The following is a 20460-nucleotide window of genomic DNA, read 5'->3' on the forward strand; positions in this document are numbered from 1 at the left end:
ACATCTCTACACAGATGTCATCAAACAAGGCCTACTCTGAATAAAATAATAAACACGTTTTGACATCCCTGTTAAGGATCTTAATAACACAATGTTAAAGATTAATTCGCTTATGATACATATTTTAAATTATTATAAACTGAGTGTTCTCTACAATGCATCACTTTTTTAAAAAACAAAAATTGTTAAAACTGGCCAAAAAAACTGGTTCTAGTCAGTTTGAATATCTGGCTCTTACAATTTGTCTGCAAAGAGTTTACTATGTTTGTAAAAAAAATTAAATGTCTCAGTTGAAATTTAGACACATACTGTATTAATATATATTAAATAAACCTTATAAGGAAAAAAAAAACATAAGCTTTTATCTGTTTTATAAGAACACCAAAAGCAGTTTACATCAGCATTCTGTGTCAGTTGCAAAGACCTGAGAGCAGCATTCTAACTGGGGATAACCCCATGTCAGTATGCAGCTCAATAATAAACTAGTATGCTAGGTAAATATCATTTGCAACAATCTTAGGTGCTACAATTAGTCCCCAGTTCCATACTAAAAATGTTCTCAATTGCAACAAACTCAGCATAACAGCTGCAGCCCTCTAAGATACTATAGTACAGGACTAAGTGCAACTCTCCCTATAGACTAAGCCATTTAGTGTCCCATATCAACAATACATAAAGATTTTATGCGCCTTTTGTTGTGAAATTCATTGTTAAATTCAACTAAAATTGCATTTCAACCACTATACTCATGTCCTATCAGTATTACAGCTAATAATTCACATATAGCTTATAGTACCCAATACTTTTGGGATATAAGGAGAATGATAGCATGGTTAGCATGGCTGCATCACATGGCTGGGGCTCTGGATTAAATTCCTGGGGTGGTATCTGTGTGGTGTTTATTTATTCTCCTTGTTTTTGCATTTTTTTTGTGGGTGCTCTGGTTTCCTACCACAATCCAAAGACCCAGGTACGTTAATTGTCTTCTGGGAAAATTAGCTCTGGTATGTGTGTATTTTTGTCTGTTTTGTGCACTGCGATGGACTGGTGTCCTGTCCAGGGTGCCTTCTGTTTTGTGGCTTTTGCTTGGCAGTATGGGCTTCGCCTTCCCAGCAATCTTGAATTGGACAAAGCAGAGCAGCAATGTCCAAGCAATGAGTGGTATTGAAGGTTCATGCTTATACACAAAGGATCATACTGTCTACTACACCCAACAGTGAAGATATTGCTTAGATAATTAATGTATCTGTAATCAGCACTCCCCTTTCTCAACCCTTGGCAATTTGCAGTACAGATTGGAAAATTCCTGGAATTGATACATGGATGCCACCCATAATTATCTTGCTAATACAGTACTGGTAACTGCTTGAATACAAGTGAAAAGAGTCATTCCTTTTCTCATTTCTCATTAGGTGAGTTTTACTGTGAATCCCTGCAGGATAGTGTTAATGTACATTACAGTATTACTAATTCGTGCAGGTAGAATTTCAGATTTATACGCTTTTATACAAAAAAAAACACAACAATTCATAGTTTTAAAGCTTTCTAAGGTATAGCAAACAGAATAACATAATAAACTTTACTGTATATATAATGCATCTTAAAGCATTCATCTCAAAGCACTATTGAATATGTAAAAAGCACATACTGCAATGAAAAATTTACATTATAAAGTCACAAAACCAAAGCAGATTCAGAAGACAAAACAGTCACAAAAATTGTTTTAGGCTAGACTTAAAAGCACAGAATGTGGCCGTGTCACAAATTTCATTTGGGGTGATGTTCCAAACCTCTAGTGAACATCAACAACAAGCCCTGTCACCCACTGATTGTAGCTGAACAGTGGGAACACATTGGAAAGTTAGAATAATGAGGTGATTAACAAGAAAGTGAAAGGCAGTAACGGGTAACTAATTGGCTTGATACTGGGCAGACAAGTTCTGTATAGCCTTAAATGTATGCTTGTAGGCTTCTAAAACAAGATCAGTCCAATCAACTAAACATGACCTAGTCCAGTTTCTAGCTGCTCAATTCTGAACATACTGTAACTTAAGAATACTTTTAGAGACTGTTATTGAAAACTGGATCCTTTCACTAGGATTCATGCAGTGATTACAATACAGTAATCAACCAAGTCAGATTAAAAACAAACAATATTTTTTCTGTTATTGAGACAGCATTATAAGCAGACTGGCAACATTTCTCAGATGAAAAAAATTCATTTAATTTAATTTCAATTTCATTTTGGATGAAACTAAAGAATGGTAACAACAATTGACAAGATTACAGCATTGGTTTTACATAATGGATGAGAGAAACAATAATAATTAGTTACATGATGTCTGTTGTAAAAATAGCTTTACAATCAATTTAGAGATTAAGTGATTGTGAGGTGGCTTTGTGAGAAACCCACCTGTTAATTAGAAAAACCTGTGGAATGAGGCTCAGCAAGTATGAATGAGCAATTAGCACTTGGAGAGAGTGAAATATTTGTAAGGGAAAGGAGATGTGAGGGGATATCCGGTGTCTTTGTAGAATTAGACACTCCTCTGGGATAATTAAGAGGCTTATAAGGATAACTAAGGAACAAGGATTCAGGCTGTGTCTAAACTCCAGCCTGAGTTGCCAATTAGCATGGTATGGGTTGCCTTATGGTTTAGTGATCTAGGGATGTCTGAGTATTGCTTAGGCTGTATTGAGTGACATCACTGGTTCTTGACAGCTTTTCGTGGTGACAGTCTCGTAGTCATGATGTTTAGCCAAGGCACGAGTATTGCTAGTTGGTTCTGGACAGTTGGACTGTGTGGTTGTTTGTGTGCCAGGCTCACTGGGGTTGAAGTGTGCTGCTCAGGAACAGGCTGGGCCACATGAACCAGGGCTGACTGGAAGTGTTAGTAAAGGGAGAAGTGGGGCATTCCTTGGCAAGGTACCTTTATAACTTCTCCTTAGAGTTAAGAGGGGGTCTAGATAGTACAGGATGAGTCCCAAATGTTCCCTGGGGCTTACCTTCAGCACACAGACAGGCAGTCTCTGAGAGTGTGTGTGAAGAACATCAGATCAGTTGCTGCTGTGTAAGAGTTGCAAGCCCTGGGAAGTGTGGCTTTCCAGGCCAAACAGAATCAGCTGGGACAAGTTAATGATCAGAACACTTTACTCACAACTGGTAACATTGCAGCTGGGCAACAGAGTTAAACAGTTTGCATATTCTAGTGGCAGGTGATTAATGTACTGTAGAAGGAAGACTAGATGAAAATATCTAGTTAGCTTGTGCATTGACTAGTGAATAATGAAAACTTCACTTGTTCAGTTAAATTCTAATGGTGAAATGAGCTGAAGGATATAAAGATAGCTTGCTTAGTACTTTGGCTTCAACTCACCTGGCTGAGGAAATGACAGTGCTGGGCCGAGATCAGCTCTGTCACATGTTCCCCCCCCCCCGTCACCCCTGCCAAAAGAGTCCCCAAAACACAGACACAGACTTTGAACACTGAGGTAAGAGCACGTTGGTTAGACTGCAAGTTGGAACACGCATGTAATGAATGAAGAAAACACTTTGATGTTGGCTTGCACTTAAACTAGTAGATGAAGATGTGCAGTGCATTAAAAGCATGTATGCCCCGGGTGACAAAATGGGAGAGGCTAGCAGCAGCAGCAAGTCCAACAGTGAAACACTCATGGCAACCGGCAAAGTATTTGGTTGTGGAACCAGGAAAAGAGTTACCGGTTAGCAGCACTAGCAGCACTCGCAAGTTTGAGACTGGAATTCTATGGAGGGAGGTGGAAGACACTTCTGTGGCCCAGAAGAGTAGCCTGATGCGGAAATTTGAGCAGCTGCTGCTTGCTGAATTGAGCTAGATGATAAGAACCTATATCAAGTCGAACTTCCAAAAGAGAAGGAATATCAGCTATGTATCTGACTGGGATATTTGGGAGGGGTAAGAGTTGAAGGCCAATAACAACAAGTTGGAGGCCACTGAAAAAATATGGGTTCACACCCGCTGTACAAAGTGGGAGTCTGTGACCGGGGGAAGAAGGACTGGGGAGAGACAAAACACATATAGGCTGGGGCCATAGGTGCCGTAGGTAGGATACTCGATGAGACCAGAAACAGAGAGAGAAGGAGGAAGGAAAAGACAACTGAGCAGGCAAGATTAAGAAGGGGAAAAAAACTGCCACAAGGACAGCTGCTCCAGTTACTTGAAGTTTCTAGTAGGCCTGCTGACATCAGGAGTCTTGAAAGAAAAAACACAGACTGTGTGGTGGGTACAGAACCTCTTGTTTTGGGTGGAGCCTTGAGGCTGAAGAAGAGTGACTCTGGTCCTGAATGTACACAATGAAGGTAAGGTCTCAGCAATGAAGTGAGGCATGTCCATCTGATATGAAGCAAGACTCACACTGCTAGAAAGAATGATGTGTTTCGCCATTGAGTTTTAATGGGCAGGAAGCAGAAGTGTGAGATTAGAATTTGACCTCGACCTGAAGCCACAAAACATGACAAGTTATTGAGAAGATCTAGTGACTTGTGTGGGTAGAGACAAATAAAAAACTAATCAGGAGGAAGAAAATGGTGCAGTCTTCCCTGAAAGGGAAGATGTCATGAAAGATCCCAGAGCGGCTCTAAAAGAATAAAAACCAACCAATTAAAATGCAAAAAATTAAGGCGACACACAGGCATGACTGGAATTAGGGTATTGTGTGTGTGAGCAGTTATTCAGATGTAAGATTCAGATGTAAAATTTATAGAAAGCTATAACAATGAACCATATGCTTTCATATTAATAATTAAAGAAGGTGTTGAAGTTAAAATGTGATTAGTAATACTGAAAGAAATAAGTAAATAAAATATTAAGTATGAACACATAACACTTTGAATAATTGCATAATATTACTAAATGTAATGCAGCCTTAATGGAAGAAGGGAGGCATCATTTTCATCTGAGACCTGTGTTTTAACAGTCTGAAATTTGTATATTTATGTTTTAAATGTCTGTAGTATAAAACATCCTATCTTAAACAATACAGGTGAAATAACATTTCTGTCTATAAATAAGTGTAATGTATATTATTCAATTGATACTTTGTGGTGTTATTTCCATGACTACACAATACTATATAGTTCCATATGGCAGGGCATCATTTATCATTAGGAAAATAGCTAATAATTAAAATTAGTGTTATTGATACAGTACATCACTCCTAGCAGTGTAATTTTTAAAAATGTATTTTCATTTTACAAACAGACATGGAGAAAATACACAGCAAAAGTGAACCACAGATGCATTTTCAATTTAGCTTTATATACTTTGATGTCAGATCTTTTTGAGCACTTGAGAGTAATAAAGACAATCCAGAGAGTACAGTATGTGCATTTCAGATTAGGGGACAAGTATGAAATATGCATGAATTTAATAATTGTTAATCTCTAAAGTAACAAGCATTAACACTGAAAAACTGTCAATACAAATATTACTTAAAATAGAGATGCAATTGAGTCTTATCTGAGAATGTCTTTCTTAAATGGAGACAAAAATAAGTTTTTTGAATAAATTCTATAAATTACATTTTTTTATAAATTGTATTTTGAACTTAAACTACAAGATGTCAGTTTACCATTAGTAGACATGGGAAATGAGACTTCTATATATTAAGTATATTTTCAATAAGAGGCATTGAAACTTAATGTCTCAGTATAAATATGCTATATTAATTGAGTGGGTAAAAGTCTTCAAATGTATTCATGAATTAAACTGAAGATGGTCAAAACACAAAATACCTCTTTTAATAAAAGCCTATTAAAACAATGTTTTCTTCACTACACTATTCACTACACTATTTCTCATATTATTTTGGATTTGAATATTACCATGCACCATAACACCTGTCACCACAGAAAATAAGTTGATAAACAACCTAACCACAGGAAACTTGTAAACCTCTTGCCTTTTACTGTTTGCACTAAAACATCTAAAACCTTATAACACGTTTGGAGCAAAATTTTCAAGTGAAAACTGATACAGTCTTCAATGCTGATTACAAAAAGAAAATATTTTGCTACAAAACTAAAACATAAATTGTATAATTACATATTGATATCCAAAATTATTCACACAAGACATTAATAAAATCTTTTGAGATGTTTCCCCCATATGGCTCTTATAATTACTGCAATCTGGTAGGGATTCATAATGCGTATGTCATAAATATGCTCTAGTTCTCTCTGAATTTCACCAGAGACAGTTCTCAGTTCAGTGTGCAGATGGCACAGTTGGAGAGCATGACAGCCACAAAGGAATGCTTCTTTTCCACACTGCTCATCTTAACCAACTTAGATGCTTGGAGATATTCAGATTAAAAACACAACTTTCATTTATTGTCAACTAGGAGTCAAAGCCTAAGCAGTACCTTTAAAAGTTTGCTGAGGTATTTATGAAATGCACAGTAAACAAAGCTGGCCCTTTTTCAACTTGATATTTTACTGAAAGTGTGTAGCATGTTGCAACTGTTATTTTAGGTGTTTTATTGCATTTTTTCATACAGCAGTACGGTTACTGCAAGTGGCTACTAAAGTGTCTTAAGAATCTAGAGACAATAACATCTGGCAAGTCTTATCATTTCTTCAGTTCTTGGGAGCTTCAAAGGCAAGAAAGGAACTGAAATATTTGCTTAGTTGTGCTGGGTGTGAAACACATTGATCAAAGGAGTCTTCTGATTTACTTGGATAATTAAGTTCCTGGTAAATGGTTAGGAGTCATCCATAGTGGAGGAAAAGAGGAACAAAACAGTTAGGGATAGAGACAGAGTTTCAGGGAAGACAGAAAAGGTGTAGAACAGGAGAGAAAAAGTGGAGAGAAGAAGGACAGGAAAGAAAAGAAAGCAGTTCTAGGTGAGAGGTTGTTGTCCAGATTATATGTAAAGAGCAGATTCTAGTTAGTTAATATTTGAACCTTGGTAAGAATGCTTGCCATTCTGTTGTTTTTAGTATACTGATTTCTTGTATAAAGAACTCCCAGGTACAAAAAGTTCAGGTTTATATAGAAAGAAGGCACCACTTACCTAATTTCTCTTGTTGGCATGCGTGGGTGTTATGTAAGATTTGAACACATTGTAGCAATCTGGGATTTTCTGATTGGTCAAAATGTAGACCTCTGGGACACATTGTACATTGTGTAACTTGTGTGTTGTTTGTTTATATTGTGTGTTTTATACTGTGTATATTGTCATTATTAATCCTTGTTTAACCCTGTGTGCCTTACTTATTACTCTTTTCCCTAAAGCTATGCTGAAGAACAAATAATTCAAGTGCCTCTATTATTTTCCAACTGCTCAGGTACACTTGTGGCAAAACCTTACAATTTAGGTATTACTATCTTACTTACGGACTAACCAGGTCGATGTTTTTCTGTTATTTCACTATTTTTATAATCCCCTATTTGTAACTATATCAAACTTCAAAACTGAAATTCTGAAACTTCAAAACTGAAATTACAGGGTACAACTTTTCACACTATTTAAAAAATATCCAACACAATAAGATTCTCAAACTTACCAAAAAAGAGGTACTTACATTATATGGTTTTCACACAGCTCATATACATATTTATCATGCTAACTGCAAATATTCTTTGTAATTCCCATTTTATTTCAAACCAAGGATGAGATAGATTGCATGGCAAAGTGCATTCTTTAGAGCAGATGTGTTCATGCCTTATCAAGGTCTATGATTGGACAAAACATTGTACTGCAGTGTAATTGTGGAACCATGGTTTGCACAGGGTTTCAGCGTGAGGGTTACTAGCAACTGATCGGTGTAATTTCCCAGGATTGGATAGATTAATATTTTCTTGTGAAGTACTTTTGTTAATAGCACAAATCTTACTAGTGTCTTGAGTTTGCATTTTGGGAGTGTGTTTTCAGTGAGTCTTTACATTGATTTCAGGGTTTATTATTGATCTAGGCATACCTTTTAGCTCAGTACTTGCAATTAATATTGACTAACACACTTCCCTACATTTCCAGCAATGGCATTGTGTAGGAAAACTTTATTCAGACGAATTAGCACATAACTATTAGTCAGAAGATGTAAAGGAGGAGGAAGGGATTTTTTTATCTCCACAAACTATATTCAAAGTAAGAGACTACAAAGGAATGCAGACAAGTGTGACAACATCCACAAAGATGTCTCACCTAGTGAGAAACAAAACAGAACAGAGATTTTAAATAGAAGCAGCAAGAATGTTATACTAATGAGCTACAGAAATCTCCCAAATGGTGCAGACACGTCTAGAGCCAGAGACCCATATACTGTATATGAAATTGGGAAGGCTCCTGCAACTTTCTTTAAAGTGCTGCACTGCTGGTCTGATCATCAACACAACCTGCAGTGGAATTATAGACCATCTAGGTAACTATTACCACAACATTCATTCAAGCGGCTATTGTGATTATACAATAACAGAAAATCAGTTGTGTGGTGAAAAATCCCAGAACAGTCTTTGCACGTACAAGCCTGAAGCCTTGTTTTAAAGAAAGACTTAACCAAATGGACCTGCAGGAGACATTTTCTACAACAGAAAAACATCCCTTGTGGAGAAGTTTGTGTAACATATCCTGGAATGACTGACCTCATTGGAATAGGAAGTGGATATTCAGCATAATCATTTAAAGAACTCAAGGGATTGTATCCAGATATTATTGCCGTGCATTAATGAATAGGTGAAAACTTAGTGAAACTTCACTGATAGTGTTTTGATGTTTTGCTTATTACCCTGATGTCAACATCAGTGTTGCACTTAGTAGTTCTGCTAGAAATACTGTATCTTTAGAGATACTTGTACCTTGGTGGATACGTCACGTCATTATTGATTACATGACAATTGTGCCTCAGATAATCTGACTCAGAAAAAAATACAGGTTAAGTAGGTTAGGTATCAGAATTGTTTTGCCAATGCATCATGTACTACCACAATATATAGACCAACCATACTGAATACCAAAAGTTACACCTGAAGTGTTTACTAGTTTGCCAGACTTTTTTATTTCTTCAGCTCATAGCTTTGTAATTAGATGTATAGCTTTGTAGTTTGCTCCATGTTTGGATTCTTGGGTTATTGAATCCATTTGCCCGATATGTTATCAATGTCAGTTTAGATTGTTAAATGTGACTGTACAGTTTTATAGGTCCTCTCACTTAGGCCTCGGTGTATGGTCACTGAAAAGAAAATAAAAGTACAAATTGCATCTTTAAACAAATCGTTTTAAAGATGCATTGTGCCTTGTTCACTAAGCTTGGTGTAATGGTCTGTATGGTATGGTATGTTTAGTGTGGTTTTTGAGTGAACTTGTCCCCATATGAAATAATGACATTTTTATTTTTGATTTACCTTCCGAACAGATTAAGGTTCAGATATGAGGTTATGAGTGTATATTGATTAAGACATGATGCATCACTGTTATCCTTTTGTAGTTCATTCCTTAATTTTTATCCATATTCTAGCCATAATTTGGCACTTTTTTCCCAATCTAGTTTCTGCATTAAGTAGGTGTGATATTCAAAGCCACCCCTAAATGAAAACTATAATTGACAATAATACATGACAAACCATATCTGATTAGTTTCATTCTTAAACGAACAACATGAAAAAAAAACAATTGATGGCCAAGTGTTACTACAGGAATATTATTGAGAATACTGTATGTTGTAGCAGTCAAAAAAATATTATAACTGTTTTACAAAAAGTGAGGCATTTTAAATTTTTTAATGTGTTTTAATTAAATAAATAATAAATAAAGGAGGTGAAAAAAACAAATTTGCAGATTTGCATTAGACTAATGAAATAACAGAATACAATCTATTGATTCAGAGATTCTATAAAACTCAATCTCACAGAGTTAGTCATTTTGCAGAATAATTTAGTGTATAGCACTTTAAATTAGTTTATTTGTTTGAAACTCCTCTCATCTTATTTTGAAATGCTATTTTAAGATAACTGTACACTGTATGGTAATTAGGAATGTGAACTCTGGCTAACACCTATTGCATATCTTTTATCTTTTCCATAACCTTAACATTCAGTTCGATGTGGGTGAGAAAGTAATTGATATGGTATGTATGTTCCTTGGTGGACAATACTGAAAGGAAATGTGTGAAAGCATATATCCATCCATTTTCTGTTTTTATCCAATAAAACCAATATCCAATGTGGGAGAATCAGACCCTATCCCAGCAAACAATGAGCACAAGAATATATGAGTTTATAGTTTATCCAAAATCAAATTTGATTTATCTAGATATGGTATTAAAAAATATAATTACTTATATTTATTTTGATTAAGCTGTCATTTATTGTGTATGACGGTGTTTTTTATTTGACAGCAGATAATAAGGGTTGGGCAAAGTCTCAAGGCCCAAATTCTACTACATCTCTGGGGCAAACTACATTACTGTGTTAAGATGATGAGATAACACTACTCCATGTGTATCAACTGGTGGTGAATTAATCATGTGTGGTTTTTAAAGCTTTATCAAAAGATGTGCAAGGGCTGAGCATCATCACACAGCTCATACAAAACTCTGTATTGTAGCAATACCTTTTATCTCAGCACTATTATGAGAGCCGTCAACTATGTTCTTGAGGTGTGCCATACCTTAGACTTTGTAGGTGACGAGAAGCAGAGAGCCACATTATATAGATAAATAGAGTATATACAGAAGTTAGCATTGCCAATATTAACAAGATGTGACACACCCACACTTACACAAGGACGTTCCATTGAGACATGCAGACAGGATAGACTTAACATATAATAACTTATGATGACATGACTGGACCATGCAGAGGGCTTTATTACCCTTTCACAAAGAGAAAGCTCTGAAGCAGCAATAAAAACAGATCTACCAATTAACACCAAAAGACCCTTTATATAGCAAACATATTCAACACACCCCTGTGAGAAAATGCATTTTAAACCCTGTCACCGATGATCTAATAAAATGTCACAGTGTTATTTTCAAATGATGGCGTCCTCTAGTGGCAGGCTGTCTGTCATTTCAGTCTCCTCGAAGACTGGCTTTTCACACATGGATAAGTTAATTTTCTTTATATTTCGTATGCTAATGTTAAAGCTTTATATTCAGAAATTAATTTTATAATATTAATTTACCTTGTTAAATCATATTAAAAATATGGTACAGAGGTACAGCAACATGTTCACCAGTAAAATATATTTTTTCAAGAACTTTTAATTTCTACAATAACAATAATTGAAAAATAGTTATATTTTACTTATAATTTTGATGTGTCAAATAGTCAGAGCCCATGAAAATATCCACAAGGTTAACAATTAACTGATTAATTAAGGAGACACTGTATTTTCAAGGCCTTATATAAATTCACTTGTGGATCAAGCTGAGTGATAAGCCTTATTCACTTAAATTCAGTTATACAATCTTTACAGTGAATTTAACTTTATGAACATGCCTCAAAACTAGCAATCTAATGCAGCTTTTAAAGCAGTTTCTGCCAAAACCGAAATCAATAGAGATAGAAGGCTACCTCTGAAAAGTGCACAAAATCATTAAATTCCATTTACACTTACAGGAGATTAACTTTAACCCTTTATTTGTCAAGTCATGCATGTAGACACCCAAAACGAAGTAGCTAAGGAATGATTAAAGGTGTGAAAATAATGCATTATCTATGAAAAGCATAAGGATATTAAAATAAGTCTCTCAACAGCCTGCCAAAGCCAAGGTTTAATCATACTGCTTCTACTGTACTGCTGAACAGTTGGAAATATTCAATATGTTTTCATACCATTTGCCTATCCAAGATACTTTTGCTCAGTTTGTTTAAAAAAACCCCAACAACATTCAGTCAAAAAGGGTAGGACAGTGAGCACCAAGGAAGGCTTCAGTGCCCTTAGATGTTGAGGGTTTAAAACACTAACCTCTTGTTTAGTATTTCAAACATACTCCCACATTTAAAATGGAAGCTTGGAGCAAGATGTTGTTGAAACTGAAATACTGGATTTCTTCAAGAATACCTGGTTGAGATCCTTGGACAAATTAGCTAATGACTACCAATCAGGCTAGATGGGCCAAATAATAATTCATTATACATATACTGTATAAGTCCACTCAAAGCACTTTACAGGTGATGGGGATTACCTTCCACGACCAACAGGTAGCAACCACCCAGTCAAAGTGTTCCAGTATGCTCACCACACATCAGGGATTATAAGGAGGCCATGACTGGTAAAGGCCAGGTGAATATTTTGTATGGACACCGGGGTAACACACAAGGAGAAAATAGCTTCCTCTAATTTGTAAGTAACTTTTTACATGTTCTTATGTTTTTGCTAGGTGGCTTGGGTAATACCTTAGTAAAAATTACATTTCAATGGTTAACATACATTCCAAACATACAATAGTAACAACACTGATTCAATGGAATATTTATCCTGTTTCTCACAAATAATATTTCACTGTTTAATGTCAATTAATTACTAACTTAAGTGTGCAGGTTTTGCATGTTCCTACCAACCACTAATTGATTATGTAAAAATCAAATGAAGCAAACCATTAAAACATTGGCTTCAGTGAAGGATTTAAATGACAAGCAAATTCACAGCAGAACATAGAAACCTCACAGAAACATAAAAATCAAACCTCAAAACAACAAATACTGTATATTTAAACACATACCAGGTAGACAACTTATCATTTAGACAAGTGCAGAGAGTTACATGCAGGTAGCAAAATATAAGCTACAAATATAAGATGGACAACACTGAGTTGAGTTTGTAGAATCTACCCAAGAAGAAGATTTAGGTATTCTTGACATATAATTTACATAGGTTAAGCAACACAAAAGCAAGCTGAATGGTAGAATATACTGTTAAAAATGTAGAATTTAAATCATTAAGTCTAAAATTAAAATTGTACAATGTACTACTCATAAGACTTTAGAATATGAAGCACAAATTTGGTCACCGTAGTACAAGATTTTACTGCTCTAAAAGTAAAGAGCAGTCAGGTAAGTTTCTCATCTCAAAGTTAGATCCTATTCAGATCGGTCCAAATAATTCAATTTTATTAGCCCTATAAAAGAAGACTGTGTAAGCCCTCAGTTCAAGCATTCAGAATTTCACTGACATACACATTTTACACACTATAATTGAACACTATAAAATTCTTCAAAAATCTATAATAAAAAACATTTCTTTCCTGTAAAGACTCAAAGTATATGGATGTTTCTGTTGGTTGTGCTTCTGACCAATAATTTTGCTGTCCATGATTATAATCTTAGAGGGCAAAGAGAGCACATGCTCTATCAGACTCATGCCATATATTATATTTTGCTCTTCAAATAACCCAATAACAGTAGATCAGTTAGCCTGATGCAACAAAGTAACAAAATCTTTTGTGTAAATTTGTCCATGGTGAAACTGACAGGTTATTATGGAAGCCCGTTTCCGCCAGGGAGTAAAAAAAACGCGCTATGGTATCTCAGAATTCCGACTTAGTAAGTCAGAATTCCGATTTTGTATCTCAGAATTGCAACTTAGCAACTCAGAATTCCGACTTAGTATCTCAGAATTGCGACTTAGCAACTCAGAATTCCGACTTAGTATCTCAGAATTGCGACTTAGTAAGTCAGAATTCCGACTTAGCAACTCAGAATTGTAACGTTAAGAATTGTAATGGATTCGGGTTCTAGGGCTTGTGCCCTCGCCACTCCCACCCTAGTTCGTGCCTTGCTGCACTGGCTCGAACCTGAGTCTTGCCAGCTGAGCTAAAGAAGACCTTCTTTTTTAAGTAAAAAAGGACATACAATGGAAATACGTAAAAAGTATGTTTCAGCTTTTATAATTGTGAATCCTTCTGGATGTGAAGTGCCTATTTCTGTATCTTATTTCATATTCTGTCTACGTAAATAAAAACTATTTTTAAAAAGCCCACCATGCACTATTCCATCCGGGTACTATGGAAGCCTCACTAGCGGAAATGGGATTCTATAAAAATTAGTGTAATTAATTTGATTTTTATCAGGGCACTATACAGGACATGTCTTCAGGCTTATAGATCCTATGATCCTGTACGATTCATGAAAATAGTGTAACGGAACGGCCAACATACAGTTTGTACGATCTGGTTGCAGTACACCACCCTCACCTGCGCATAACAGGGATGCTGGCCGCCGGGGTTAAAGAACATGTTCTTAAAGAAAGTGAGCCAGTGCAGCGAGGCACGAACTAGGGTGGGAGTGGAGAGGGGACAAGCCCTAGAACCCGAATCTGTTACAATAACAAAAGGACAGACAATGAAATATGGCTATTTCGAAGTCGCAAATGTGAGATATAAAGTTGGAATTCTGAGTTACTAAGTCGGAATTCTGAGTTGATAAGTCGCAATTCTGAGATGCTAAGTCGCAATTCTGAGTTACTAAGTCGAAATTCTGAGATACTAAGTCGGAATTCTGACTTACTAAGTCGCAATTCTGACTTACTAAGTCGCAATTCTGACTTACTAAGTCGCAGTTCTGAGTTGCTAAGTCGCAATTCTGAGATACTAAGTCGGAATTCTGAGTTACTAAGTCGGAATTCTGAGTTGCTAAGTCGCAATTCTGAGATGCTAAGTCGGAATTCTGAGTTGATAAGTCGCAATTCTGAGATACTTAGTCGGAATTCTGAGATGCTAAGTCGCAATTCTGAGATACTAAGTCAGAATTCTGAGATACTAAGTCGGAATTCTGACTTACTAAGTCGCAATTCTGAGTTACTAAATCGCAATTCTGAGTTGCTAAGTCGCAATTCTGAGATACTAAGTCGGAATTCTGAGTTACTAAGACGGAATTCTGAGTTGCTAAGTCGCAATTCTGAGTTGCTAAATCGGAATTCTGAGTTGCTAAGTCGCAATTCTGAGATACTAAGTCGGAATTCTGACTTACTAAGTCGCAATTCTGAGATACTAAGTCGCAATTCTGAGATACTAAGTCGGAATTCTGACTTACTAAGTCAGAATTCTGAGATACCATAGCGCATTTTTTTTTTTACTCCGTGGCGGAAACGGGCTTCCATAGGTTATCCATTAGCAAATCTGTAAACATAAAATCTACTAAAGGTAAAAAACAAAATATATTTTAAATTATTTGGATAGAACATTAACTGCCAAATAATGCAGATGTTGCTGTACACGCCATTACTACATTATGAAAATATTACATGTACACTGAATACAATATATAGGATAAACATAAGCAACTTATCTATCATAACTACAGACCATCAACAATGCTTCCAATTTCATACTATTCCTCATCCACAGCCAGGAATATGGCTAATATAACTACAAAATAAATCTTGTTTATATAGCCCCCAAAGAGCACTGCCAGAGGCACAGTTTTCACTAGTTGTCTGATGTTCACTTAAACTACTGAAATTATTTACTAAAGCTTTCACCCTGACTAGGAGGTAAAATTCTCAGGACTATACAAAGCAACATATTGACTGGGGATGGATTCCATTTGCACCATGTCAGCTAAATGTTACCTTGGTGCAAATGGTATTTGGCACTTACTGTAAGTACACAAGATTTTATTATAGTTTATGGTTTGAAAGCACTGAATATCTGTGAGAAAATCTTTACCTCAGTTTAAAAAAAAACAACACAGAACAAAGCATATTCAAAGTACACATTATAGCATGGGAATGCTAAATTAAGTTTAAACATATGATTTATCCATTATGTGTTCATTTTACTTTTCATATAAAACAAACCTTCCCCAGGGAAAATTTCACTGGATTTTAAGCAGCTTCCTTAAGGATATTGTTGCATTCCTACTGCTTGGATGCAGTCAGAAATGGATTACATGGCTTATCTATACAGTATATTTTATGAGACTGGCAAGGAAAAAAAGGCAGAGGCAGAGAAGGCAAGACCTCCTGACTGAGAAACTGATTTGATAAAATGCTTATCAGCAATTACAAAGACTGCAACAGCATTTTGTATTTTTGAGAAGTTCCTTGCTAGAGTACTGAAGCATTTCTAAGTCCTCACTCCCCAAACTTACTTCACCATGTAAGAAGTAAATTGCATCTTTACAGGAGACCTGGTGCTACAGTTTTCCCCCTTTTAATGAAAGACATTCAAGATGCTGACAAGTAATCTGCCACACATGACAGGACACAGCAAGGGGCTTTTCTGTTAAATTAATAACAGTCCACCAAGATAAAAATGGTCATGCTTTTAAAGTGTCTTAGATTCACATCCTGAATTGTCAGGCAAGTATTCAACCAAAGATCCACATACAATTCAACCTAACAAAATTCTAATCAGATGCAGTAATATCTCTTGACTGGTTATGGCGGTAAGGTGGCCCCAGATATACCTATCATGGAAAAAAAGTATTATTCAGTAAGGGTCTATTAGTTTGACATTAAAAATGTGGATGAAATGTGTAACTGTATTACTTACCCGCCCTTAATATAGTCCAGAAAGGTAACTTCAATATCCACAGCAAAAGACAGCAAGGTTACCTGTTAAGAATGTTAAAATGTATTATAAATATTATCAACTACAAAAAATGCACAATTTCAGCTACAGTATTCCACATGGAATTTGTATTACAAATTTAATGTATTTATTTAACCAGCTGACAACAAACTCTCATGGAGCACCATGAGTAAAGTACTGTACCTCGTTTAAGGGTACAACTCCAGAGTCTAACCCAAAATGTGAGCCCATATCTCTCCAGTTTAGGAACCCTAAAATCTATGCCATGCTACTGTCTTGAACTTGTCACTTCAAATGGCAATTTGTTCAGTGTTTCTACTGGTAAAGTGTGTGTTTCTTTGTTAGCACTATGTAATCAGTTTAAATACAAAAACAGCATACCACTAAGTTAAGCTGAAGGGTGACAAGAAACAAGTAGTGTGCCATTAATCAAAAACATATTTTTATCTTTACCATTAGAATACATTTGTGCAACTTAAAATGTATAGAACCTTCTAAAAAGTTGTTAAATGAAAAATACAAGCATTTTCCATTTAGCAGTGTTTAGAAGAACGCAGTACAACTTCACTCACTCATGGTTTTGCACTGCAAACCAAAAAAAAACATGCAATTAACAAAAACCAAAACAACAACAGCATGGAATATCACCCAGTACCTCAATTTTCAGCTAAAACTGTGCCATCAGAAGAAAAAGAAAATGGAATGTGAATGTTTGCAAAGTTTGATTTCCCAAAACTGTGTTCTAATTGCGGACTTTTCTGTTGTAAACCTTTCTTATCTATTTTCACAGATAAGAATATATCTCTTCAATATTTCTGATACAAACACTTTAAATTATTAAATATTTCCATTTTACAATTATCTGATTAACTTTATTTCAAAGAAAACACAAGCTCAGATAAAACTAATAAAAACAATATTTTACTTGAGAAGATAATAAGGCACCGTAGCAATTTAAGAATTTTATAATCAGCAGGATATCATGAATCAATTTACATATTGCATGTACAACTTTATATATAGTATATATAAATGTACAAAAATATTAAACAAAATGATGTTCTATTTGGTGGAATTCCAAAATGCACCAAACTCATCACAGCTTCAAACTCAACTCAAGGTATTCCTGAAGAATAGCATGGGTTACTTCATGGGCTGGGCTAGACAGCAAATATTTCAGAACCTGGTGGAACAATCAGGAATATCATGTCCTGATCCTACTGTAGTCTTCTTCCAACTGACCGAGAAAAGGACTCCTAATATTGTGACTTGTAGAAGAGGTGTGTGTTAATCTACAAATATTTATATGTGTATGTATCAAAGAAGGGTTTTTGTCCAAATTAAGTGCTTAAATAACTTATTAGTTTTATCTCTGGATACATTTAAATGCCTTTGTATATCAATTTTGAGTTTTGAACAAGATGCCATAATTCTGTCCTATAGAGCACTGAATTTAAATGTCTAAATTTAGCATTTGTTATGTTAATAAACACAGGGTGTATGTTGTATTTTGTATAATACAGACATTTATTAAAAACAAATACCATGAAAATCTATTCTTACCGTTCCAGAATTTAGGTATTTTTTCTTCTTTCCTTTCTTCTTAGGATTTAGCACCTGCAAAAATAGCAATAACCAAAATACGTTAAACTGTACATATAATTGCCTGGGTAGTGTTTTGTAAAAGCATTACACAATATACAACATTTCCAACATTTTTCAAGTAAATAATATTTTTTAGTGTATTAATTCATTTGATGGATCACACTGGCACACTGTTAGGCATTAACAAATAATAAAGGGTGTGAGGTCAGCCATGACATGAAAATCTCAACTGTCGTCTGTAAAATGCAAGAGAGAAAAACGCATTGATGAATGTTAGCTTCTTGTGTAGCAATTTCTAGGATCATAATATTCAGGAATCATTTTCCCATGTTATTGATCAGAAGTACAGTAGTTGGTTGAGGAATACTCTCCTTTAAGAACAATTCCAAAGATAATCTCTTGTCTATGGATGGGTCATGTGAACAGAGCATTTCTCGGACATGGCCAATTTTTTACTTCCAAACAATTTCCAAGTCAGCCCATTACTAGTGCTTTTTTCCTGTGGCATTGTGTTATCCCAAAATTTATCTCTGACTCTTTTCCTTCTAAGCTTTAACTAAAAGTAAAGCAAACCGACCTTTTCCTTAAAACTAAAAACCAAAAAGGAAAACTAACCTGCTTGTCCATTGTAACATAAAGGACAAATTCTAACCTTGGTCAAACCATACACCTGATTCTTAGTCTCCATGAATAATTTTATAGAGAAGCCTGATTAAACACCACAGCAGATCTTATACTTATATATGGTCTTGTGAGAATGCCTGCATTTATTTTCTTACTAGATAATCTCTGAGCAGCATATCCACAGCTCAAACTGATAAAGACAGGTAAGAAAAAAAGCCCCAGTAAAATTCTCAGAATAAAGGATGTGATATATAGTCAAGAAACTTTTGGTGCACACACAAGGGAGAAACATATTTTTGGTTGAGCTTTGCTAGACCTAGGTGACTGACAGAAAATTTGAAATTATTCTAATAAATCTGAATTACTACTAAACATTTAACCAGATCCACATTGTTTATATAGGTCTAGTTTGAATGGTTCTCTAACCCTAACCCTAGTCCTCCAGATTTGAATGTGAGGATATGCCTACTGCTTATGGTTAAGACTTTATCAATGAGTGTGTTTGATCAAAAACACAGAATAAAAAAAATAATTAAGTGTAATTTAGATTACCTGAAAGGTTGAATGAAGACATCTGATGATTTGCCACTCGTGTCCCAAAATCAAAATAATGACCAAAACATTAATGAGAATACTGTTAAAACTGGATGGACCTAGGGTTAGGGTTAAAAGTCCTGTAAGACTTTGGATTAAAACAATTTTGCAGTTTAATTTCAAAAGCTTAAATGAAATTAGTTTGAATTGCAGAATGCAAACAAATGAAAAGGTTTTGGAAGTGTTTTGTTGAAGTGCATAGTCTAATGCCAAATGTCACAATCATTAAATTTGTTAAAAAATAAAAAATGTTAAAGGAACTCAAATCAGAGCCAATCAGACACAGGCAGCATGATTTTACTTGGTGATAGAAAACCAAGGTAGCAGGCAAAAACTGGAAGAACATACACATGCTAAGCCTGTGCCCAATCCCAGGGTATTGTAGTTGAGAGACAGTAGCAACAACTGCCCTATCACCGTACCAACCCTATTACTATATATACATTGTACATATGACATAAATGAAGTACATTTGGACAGTACGGCAAACCTTATAGTTCACTTAATTCTGGCCTTCTAAATCAATGTCATTTAAAAAATGACATTCATTTCACATTCATTTAAAAAGTGGCACATTCAGTGCACACTACTTTATGGTACCAACTGTCCTAGTTTTCCAGGAAAAATCTTGTTGTTAGATGGAATGTCCCAGTGTTGCATCAAATTCTGTAAAACCAGATTTTTTACAGAATTCGCCCACATACTGCACCCTTTTTACCTCCCAGGTCTCTCTGCAACTAACCTTTGCTAACTTTTCTTACAGTACACGTCAAAGTTTTGGTGCCTTATGAGTTGCAACCATATTTTATTTTAACCAACATTAAACTTAATAATTGTATAAGAATGTTACTTCTTGGGTTCTCCGTTTCAGTTCTCAGGCTTGGGTTCTTTGTTTTTGGACATGCAATTAAATCATAAAGCCATCAGATGCAAATCCTTGTTCAAGAATATTAAGAGAAAAAGTAAGGACATTAAGGAAAAATAATGAACAAGCTTATGAGCATGTCTTAACAGGATTGAAATTCAGTAGCAGTTGAATGCGTTTCATTCTGCCTTTTCTTAGAAACAATTTAATGAACAGAGTGTAATTTTTCAAATGTTTTTACAATTCCTTTCCATACATA

The 20460-nt window shown here is 35.3% G+C and overlaps 1 protein-coding gene across 1 annotated transcript in view; it reads right to left on the reverse strand.

Moving 5' to 3' along the window:
* The window catches only part of LOC102683595 (copine-8), a 166062-nt gene that overhangs the window by 29192 nt on the left and 116410 nt on the right, over nt 1-20460 (reverse strand). Inside the window, exons 12-13 of the mRNA XM_006633442.3 lie at nt 18077-18130; nt 16475-16536 (exon numbers count right to left, since the gene is read on the reverse strand). Coding sequence (XP_006633505.2) covers nt 16475-16536; nt 18077-18130 — 116 coding nt within the window. The remainder of the gene's footprint in view (nt 1-16474; nt 16537-18076; nt 18131-20460) is intronic.

The sequence above is a fragment of the Lepisosteus oculatus genome, chromosome 7, assembly GCF_040954835.1.
Source record: "Lepisosteus oculatus isolate fLepOcu1 chromosome 7, fLepOcu1.hap2, whole genome shotgun sequence".
NCBI lineage: Eukaryota > Metazoa > Chordata > Actinopteri > Semionotiformes > Lepisosteidae > Lepisosteus > Lepisosteus oculatus.